The sequence below is a fragment of the Sciurus carolinensis genome, chromosome 1 (assembly GCF_902686445.1).
Source record: "Sciurus carolinensis chromosome 1, mSciCar1.2, whole genome shotgun sequence".
Classification (NCBI taxonomy): domain Eukaryota; kingdom Metazoa; phylum Chordata; class Mammalia; order Rodentia; family Sciuridae; genus Sciurus; species Sciurus carolinensis.
The window spans coordinates 203,548,243-203,557,266 of record NC_062213.1 but is presented as its reverse complement, the minus strand read 5'-3'; the positions used below and the strand labels follow the sequence as shown (position 1 = coordinate 203,557,266).

Here is a 9,024-nt window from a genome sequence, read left to right as displayed (position 1 = left end):
CTTAGGCCACTCTCCCCGGGGACAGTAAACTCAGTGATCCTCAGTCGGGGTGGTTTTCCTCCCTCCTACCCCAGGGGGACATTTGTTAGCCCCTGGAGATGCTTTCTTGGTACAGCTCACCTGGGTGCTGCTTGCTGGCCAGGGATGCTGCAGAGGTCTGCAGTGCACAGGGAGCCCGCCCGCCTGCAGTGACAGTAATGCTGAGGACAGAGCACACGTGCTGCATGGTGCTGTTTCAGTCGGAGTTCTTTGGATCAGAAGGTCTCAAATTCATGCCCCCCCCCAGTCATCCTTCCATCTGTCTTCTGTCCACCTGCTGTTATTTGTTTACTTATTCATTTATTTATTTTTGTACCAGGGATTGAACCCAGGGGCACTTAACCACTGAGCCACATCCCAGTCCTTTATACATTCTATTTAGAGACAGGGTCTTATAGGTCCTTGCTGACTTGCTGAGGTGGGCTTTGAACTCTTGATCCTCCTGCCTCAGCCTCCAGAGCTGCTGGGATTACAGGCATGCGCCACTGTGCCTGGCTTGTTATTTGGAACTTAAGTGTTTCCCAAAGGTCCATGTGTCAAGAGCTTGGTCTCCAGACCACAGTGCAACTGGGAGGTGGTGGACCCTTTAAGAGGCGGGGCAACCTTGGAGGAAGTGAGGTCATTGGAGCTCTTGGACCCCAGCCCCTTCCCCTCTCCCTTTGCTTCCTGGCTCCAGGGGGTCAGCAGCTTCCCCAGTGGCCGTGATGTTCAGTGCCACCATAGGCCCAAAGCAACAGGACCAACCGACTGGACTGAAACCAGGACCCAAAATAAAACTTTCCGCCTTGTAAGGCATCTCGCCAGTGACGGAAAGCCAGCCGAAGCACCGTGCACCCCGACTGTCCAGCCAGAGCCGTGGGTGTGTAGGCAGGGGCGGGCACTGGCTTATGGAATGGCACGGGGGACAGGAAATGCCATTCCTTCAGGTTAGTGTGAGGTCGCAGGTTCGGGGATTGGCAGAGCAACAGATGCCACCTTATGGAACCGAAGTGCGAGGACCAGGCTCACTACGCACTGGGCTTCCATGCTTGAAGGTCGTGGTAAGTGCTGGGAGACACGTGAGCAGTGGGGACGGGGGCCAGGGACGTCTCTGATGAGATACTGATGAAGAGGGAGCCATCTCTGAGGGGGAACTTGCTTGCACATTCCAGGGACCACAGACACCAAGAAGCGCCTGAAGTGGGAGGTGCACCTATTCAGCACCCATGCTCCCTCTGCCTGGTGGGCAAGTCACTCTCCCCATCCACCCTCCGGTACCCTGTGGGACTTGGGTTGGAGACATGCAAGCAGCACCCTCTGCTCCCAGTGCCATTTGTAGACCTGAAGGGAGTTCAGACTGAGCAGGACAGTTGTTCCCCATCTGGCCTCTGATCACCTCCCATCATGCCACACCCCCAACTTCCGAGGCTCCTCCCCAGATACCCAGGCAGCCTCTGCACCCCACACTGTGATTACTGGCCATGCGGGTGATGACCTGGCCCTGGTGGTGCCCAGTGCACTGGATCCAGGCCTGGCATAGGACAGGGCAGCCCCTGGTACCTCAATGCACAATCCCAAGGTTTTACACCAACCAACAATGGGGGCTCCAATCCCGCAGCCTATCTTGAGGTAGGTCACATCATGTAACAAGTCACACGTGACCAGTCAGTCAAGCGGAAAAGCCACGGCCTCTGTAGAGTACTTTGGCCTCCTCTCCACCTGGGCCACAGTCTCCCAGCTTGTCATGCCCTCCCACATCAACCATGACCTCCTCACCTAGTCCACAGCCTCCCCCAGGCTTCTCCCTTGAGACCACTGCCAGCTGGACCCAAGGTGGCTGCACTGCTGTGTGCCACCACTTCCTGGCCCCCCTCTACCTCATGCAGGTTCCACCCTGCACCTGGGAGGCTACAGACAGCTCTGAGCCCATCCCCTCCCCTGACCCCTCAGGAGCCTAAGGAATGTGGGGTGAACTCCTTGTGACCTGGGGGCAGCCCATCTCCCCTCACCTGCTGCCTGGCCGCTGGCACTGCCATGCCCAAGCCCTGGCAAAGCCCACCTCTCTGCCCATAGGATCTGATTCTCCCCCTAGACCACCTCAGCTGCCACCTCTGTCGGGCCCTGGCTCTGCCTGCAGCTTGTCCCGGAGTCTCCTTGTCCTGATGGGGTGCAGAACGGCAGAGGTTGGTCAGCCACACCGCCCAGGCCTCCTGTCAGTTCCAGGCTTTTCCTGGAAGCACAGATTCATCCTCCCACACTTATGGTGCCTAGAAGAGCATGAGGTTTCTAGAAAATGTGTTGGATAGCTATCCTCTGGGCTGGGCTGTTTTTGCTCACAACAGCTTAATCCGCAAGAGAGAAGAGTAGGAGTTCCCCCGCCCCTACCTGCTGTCAGCTTTTCAAATCCCGAGTCCTCTTACTAGAACTTTCTAAGTAAACCAATGTTTTTCCATGTGCGAATGGAAGAAGCCATGACTTTTGTAGTGCACTTTGTCCCCGTCTCCACCTGGCCCATGGCCTCCCCCAGGCCACGCCTCTCCTGTCATGCCCACCCAGCCTGGCCACGCCTCTCCCGTCATGCCCACCCAGCCTGGCCACGCCTCTCCCGTCATGCCCACCCAGCCTGGCCACGCCTCTCCCCTGTCATGCCCACCCAGCCTGGCCACGCCTCTCCCCTTTCTTGCCCGCCCAGCCTGGCCACGCCTCTCCCCTTTCTTGCCCGCCCAGCCTGGCCACGCCTCTCCCGTCATGGCCGCCCAGCAGGGCCACACCTCCCCACTCTTCACGGCCCCATCGTCAGGATCTTCTGAGAATCTGCGTAGAGGGACACTGGGGAAGCAGAGCATAGAAGCACCTGCAGAAAGCTGCCCCGAACCTTGGGGCTGTTCTGGGACTTAGGACAGCCACACCTGCTGAAGTCCCCTCTCAGGATGGCTCTCCACTTAAAATCAAGCTGGGCTGGGACCGTTCCTTAGTCCTGACTCCAGGACTGTGACACACAACTTGCTTCATGCTTCAACCATGCTGGGAAGGAGTCTCATCACCCCATTTTACAGACCAGGACCAAGACAGGAACATCAGATGCCTGTCCCCATCACGTCATGCAGTGGCGTCACTTGCTCATGACTGGCAGAGTGAGATTTGAACCTGAGGGCACTGCCTGCAGACCCCACCCTGCCAAGTACCTTAGAGTTCCTGAGGCAGCAGCCTCCTCCCCTGGGCTGTCCACCAGGTCCCCTGCTGGGGGTCTGGGCACAGCCCCAGGGGTTCACTCAGAGGGAGCTTCTCACTCTCTGGAGAGCAGGGAGAGGCCTCCTTCTCTGCCCAGTGGCCCTAAGATTAACCTTCTCAGATGGTTAGAAACAAAATAAAGCCACCCCAACAAAATGGGAAGCTGCCCCTAGTCTCGTCCTCAGCAAACCTGAATGTCAGCGCTTCTGTACGTGACTGCCCGCCTTGGAGCCCTCGTGAAATGGAAGCTGAGGACTCAGGTTGTGCCAGTTTTGTTCCCATCTTCCCTGGGCCACAATTTGAGATCCTGGGGCCATCAGGTGGCACCTGGCACTGCAGGGTTCCAAGTGGGTGGAGGTGACCCCAGAAGACAGGCACCCTCACCCTGACAGCAGGCTCCAGGCTTTGTAGCCACTGCCACCTGGTGGTCAAGACCAGGAGTGGCCACTGTTCTGTAGCAGGGCCAGCCAATGGCAAAGACTCAGGAGTAAGGAGGACCTGGGACTGACCACCAGTGGTAGGGCACATAGACAACTATGGCCTTAAAACAGCTTGGTGGCCTCAGGAAGTGTCCCTGGTTTGAACAGGTCTTTTTTTTTTTTTTTTTTTTTTTTTTTTTTTTTTTTTTTGCGGTACTGGGGATCGAACTCAGGGCCTTGTGCTTTCGAGGCAAGCACTCTACCAGTTGAGCTATCGCCCCAGCCCTGAACAGGTCTTATAAATAAAAAAGAAGTGCTTTAAAGTCCTGCTGTTAAGTCCAATTCGCCACACCAGGCACTCATACTCCGAGGGCTCTCCAGAGGCCATGTAGATCCCTCCAGCAACCCAGACCCATCCCAGGAACCACAGAGCCTGAAGGGCAGCTCTGTCCTGCAGACTGAAGCAGGTCAAACCAAGTCAACCATGCAGCCTGCAGCCCCCTCCCCCCACCCCCGAGCATTTCCCTAGGGACACAGGGAGTTCAGGGCCGTTTCCCCAGGTCTTCACAGGCCAGTGGGAGGGACCTGCTCAGTGGTCCACTGTGGGGCGGCACTTCCCCTGGTTTGGGAGCCTATTAGCTTGACCCCCAGGGGTCTGGGTAACAGGTCCTAGTCTGACTTCAAAGCTGAGTTTAGGAACCTGGCTGGACACTTCTGGATTGGCCAGGGAGCCATGGTGGTAACTGAAGTCCCTGTTTGTGCCCCAATCACACTGCCCTGGGTCTCACTGTGTGGTCAGGGGTCCTGTGGGCGAGAGGTCCCCAGGTTTCCTCTCACTTCCATGCAGCAGGGCCCTAGTCTGCCCCTCCTGTCAGCAGTCTGCACCCCCAGTTGTAAAGGTCTGTGTGATGGAGTCCGGAGGGCCCCAGGCTCGCAGCTCCAAGTCCATCCGGGATGTCACTGCTGGTCTCTGTATGGTGCCCCCCTGCCCTTCCGATAAGCAACCTTGTTTTACCCAGGGCGCTCCTGCGGGGTACCACGTTCATCAATCAACAAAGCAGCCATGCGCTCAGCTCCACTCCTGGAGCTCAGTGGGACCAATGACCTGGACAGCCAAAGGTGAGGTCTGGCCTGGGGCAGCCACTGGCATCAGCACCCTTTCCCTCCTCACTGGCCCAGCAGACACTTGCCCTCTTCCTTAGATTGTGTGGCAGGGTGGTGACAATGGCCTGAGAAATGTCCGTGCCTTTTTACTTAGTTAATATGTATTTGTAGGAGTTTATGGAGCACAGTATAAATCAATACTTGTATCCAATGTACAGTGACCAAATCAAGAAGATGAGCGTTCTCATCTCCTCCGACACTGATCATTTCTCCGTAGGGGGAAGGCCTGTCCTCCTCTGGCTATTAAAAAAGGTTCATAAATTACCGTAAACCATAGTTACCCCGTTGTGCTCTGGACACAGGGACCACTCTTCCAGCCTTTGGTGATGTCATCCAGACTCCCCTCCCCTGGTCTCTAGTGAGTCTTCCTACTCTTTACTTCTTTTTACCCTCAAAGAATTAGAACATGCAGTGTTTGTTTTTGTGCCTGACCTATTTCACTTAACATAATGTCCTCCAGTTCAACCACATTGCTGCAAACAGCAGGATTTCATTCTTTTACGGCCAAATTCCAGCACGTAGATGATTTTTCTTATCCACTTATCAATCTACGGGCACCTGGGTTCATCCTCAGACTCCTGTGCACAGTGCAATCAACATGGGAGTGCGGATATGTCTATGCCATGAGGTTGTGTCCTTTTGATACATACCTGGTGGGGACTGCAATCACCTGGTTCAACTTTTAAGGGTTTTGAGAAACCTCCATGCTATTTTCTGCAAGTCCACGAGCACTTAACAAGGGCCTTTTCTAACTTTGGTCTCTCCTATCTGACCAACTTGAAACCTGTGTCTCATACACATTTGACAGACTAGCCACAATGCCACCTGGATTCCACACCCACCCCTCTGCACCCGGCAACTGCCCCAATTCCACCAGCTTATGAAGACCCAGGACATCAGCTGCCTCTATCTCCCACGGGACCAGGGGTATCCAAGCTGCTGACCACACAGGAATTGCCTTGAGGGCCATCAACCTACATACCACTTGGCCCATTTGGTAACACTTTCCAATGTCCTGAACTGGGAAGCATCTGACATCTGCTGTTCCCCAAGTTTCCATGCAGGTCCCAGATGTAAAGGTTTGCATATAAAATTTCAGGGCTAGCTTAAGGCTTCAGGAAAATGCCCAACAGGCTCTGAAACCAGAGTTATGAATCCATTTTGACAGCTCCAGCCCCCTTGTGGCCACAGCTGCCCACTGCACTTCCCTGGGCAATTCCCCCACAGACTAGAACACATCTTGACTCGGGCTGAGAACAGGGTGGGGCAGGATGTGCAGAGAGGGGTCTAGGCAGGAGAGGCCCCAGGAAGAGGCCACTGCCTGGTTAAGTAGTTCTGGCCTCTCTCCTAAGGAGGCGAGCAACCCCACGCCCCCGTGCCTTGGTGGATGTCCACAGGTTACAGGTGTAACTGTTACAGGCAGTGGCTGGAGGGCTGGTATTCTTGATCCCAACCTTCCTGCCAAGAAAGCATTTCCCAGGTAACAAGGTGACTCCTTAGAGAAACCCTTCCTCCCAACAGCACAGCCTGGACCTTTCTTTTCTGGAAGGAAGGTGAGAGGATCCCCACAGCAGAGACCAGCTGACTCCCTCCCCTCCTTCCCCACCCTGGGGTTAGGACAGGATCACGGCCAGTACCCCCACCACCCTCCAGGAATGACACACAATGTGTTGCTGGACACTCGGTGTTGTAGTGTAGCTTGGTTTTATTTATGTCCACAAATATTTCAAAAAAATTACAAAATACTCAAATGGAGAGAACACAGAAGTCACGATTTCTGGGTGTCTACTCTGTTTACACTGTGTTATCTCATGGCAAACTACTCATATATACATTTAGCTTCAAGATATATATAAACGTAGCAAATCAGAATATACACTCTGTTCTGCTTCTGCTGCAGTGAAACGTGAAGCTCAACCTCGACAACATTGAACAAGATACGTACAAAACACAGAAAGCAAAACCAAACTTCAAAAGAAAGGAAGGAAAAGCCAAACGGAAACCAAGCGGTCGGGCTTCAAGGACACCACAAAGGTCTGGGGCCTCCTAAACAAACTCTAGTTGATTGGGCAAGGGTTTCAGATTGTGGGTTTCAATGGAAGAATCTCAGTGCTTCACCTTGGGATATGGGGAGAAACCCGAAACATAACAAGGAAACACCTTCAGACGGTTTTCAAGTACAGACTTCAAAGTACTTCACTCTTTCTCTTTGGAAAAATGGATAATACAGGAGATAAACAAGCTGAACTGAAGGGGAGGTGTTCGGTTCTTCCAAAAAGTGGGGGAAGACAAGAGCAAAAGAGGAGGTGGCACGGGAAAGGGGGGGCAGAAGTGCACCCCGCGGGAGGAGGCCTCCCGGAGCCAGAGGCAGCCTGCAGGGAGGAGCACCTGGGTGGCGCGTCCCCCACCCCAGGAGGAACAATGCCTGCACAGCAAGGCGGCCAGTCGTTTGACAGTGAAGGGTTAATCTGAGCTTGCCTCCCCCAAGGAACTAAAATTAAGGCAGAAATGGAATGAGAGAATATGAAACAAAACAAACTACAAATATTTTCAACAGATAAAACAATCCTATCTGTCCCAACTCAAAACCCAACCCGGTTTCGGTAGAAACTGGAGGGGGCCTTGCTGCAGGTCTGCGTCAAGCCTCTACCCACCCTCACGGCCTGGGTCTTGGGTGCACCTCAAGACAGTGTGAGAGGATGGGAAGGGGTCCCGTCCTGGCAAGGGGTGTGGCCCACAGATGCAGCTCTCCCCACCCTTGGTTCTGCAGGGACAGCTCTGCTCTGGAAGGACTCTACCTCCTACTAGTGGCACCTCCAGGTGGAAGCCGGCTTCCCAGTTTGACGTGGGTCACCAGACTGCTTTGGGGCCAAATAGCAGGCTGTCACCCACAACCATGTTGACCCCAGGTGTTCCTCACTCAAGCAGCCTCAGTCTATGGTAGTGACGAACTGACTGGTCCTCAACAAGGACATCAAAATGGTGACATCACACAAGGGCAGATTTTGAACAGATCCCACTGGCAGGCATATGTCCTGGCTCTTTCATGTGCTAAGTTATATGGAATCATTTTCTTGGATTTTCTAGAATGTTTCTGAAATCTTCAATTTATCCAGAACAAATGTGTGTGCACAGAACCTTATAAGGAAATCTACCATCGGACATATGTAAACATGCGCTTTCTATCCCACAGAGACAGGACGACGGTGACACCAGGGAACTGAAAGCCAACACGGAACTCCCGCACTCCTGTACACAACTGAAGAGGCTCGCTGTCAGACGTCTGTGCCACTGGCAAAGCCCGTGCGGGGAACAGACGGAGTGAAAACCAAAGCAGCAAAATAAAGAGTCTGTAACATTGTCCCTGCAAACCCCTGGACGCTCACTGCTGTGACCAAGCCTAGTCCAAGCTTCTGCCTGTTTGTAATTAGTTAACGCCCATCTGTTCCCTTTAATTAAAGGGATAATTATATATAACTTTTTATTAAAAAATCAACTCTGTATTCTGTCAATAGCCGGTAGGAATTCACAATTAGTGACGTGGCTGGAAAAAATAGATCAGAATAGTAGTTTGTGGAAGGAAAAAAAGGCTGTTCTAAAATTATTTATTTACAGACATAAAAAGCCATGCTGCAGAGCTTTCTCAAATTATGAAGATTTCCTACAATGTATTAAAATAAAAGATTTTTTAAAAATTATAGCTCTTGGATTCCAAACTCATATGCCACCTCTCTGCAAGCCCTGCGGGTTCTGGAACCCACATATCCATCGTGTCTGCACGCACAGTGAAGGGTGTGAACGGATTCTAGCACCTACTGAGAAATCAAGGGAAGAAAACTAAAGCCAAACCCCAAGACTGCAGGGAGGTTTTCTGGATACTCAGTCCAGTCCAGGACTCACTAAATTTCTGGGGCACTGTCATGCAGGGAGACCCGAACTGGTCTCAGGGAATCCTTTCGACAAACGAACACTATTATGCAGATACATTTTAGTTGCGGGGTTTTTAAATATATAACGAAATCTTTAGAAGATACTCTTTTTGCTTTTGTAGCTCCTATTGTAAGTAAAAAGTCCTGTTTCTCCCCCCAAGAACTGGGGTTTCCACAGCCAGCATTAACAAATAAATAACTTATAACTGCTTGTCACCTTCTTTCTTCAGTCGACTGGAAAGAAGAAAAGGACACTGGCATCA

The 9,024-nt window shown here is 52.7% G+C and overlaps 1 protein-coding gene and 1 long non-coding RNA gene across 2 annotated transcripts in view; one reads left to right on the top strand and one right to left on the bottom strand.

Moving 5' to 3' along the window:
* Positions 1–695: 695 nt before the first annotated feature.
* On the top strand, positions 696–8,938 carry LOC124963023 (uncharacterized). The gene is made up of 3 exons (XR_007104630.1): positions 696–1,079; positions 4,688–4,787; positions 8,026–8,938. It is a non-coding gene; the product is annotated as an uncharacterized LOC124963023 (long non-coding RNA).
* Rere (arginine-glutamic acid dipeptide repeats) overlaps positions 6,520–9,024 on the bottom strand; it is a 315,130-nt gene continuing 312,625 nt past the window's right edge. The window contains 1 exon segment of the mRNA XM_047522366.1: positions 6,520–8,995. Coding sequence (XP_047378322.1) covers positions 8,962–8,995 — 34 coding nt within the window. The 3' untranslated portion in view covers positions 6,520–8,961.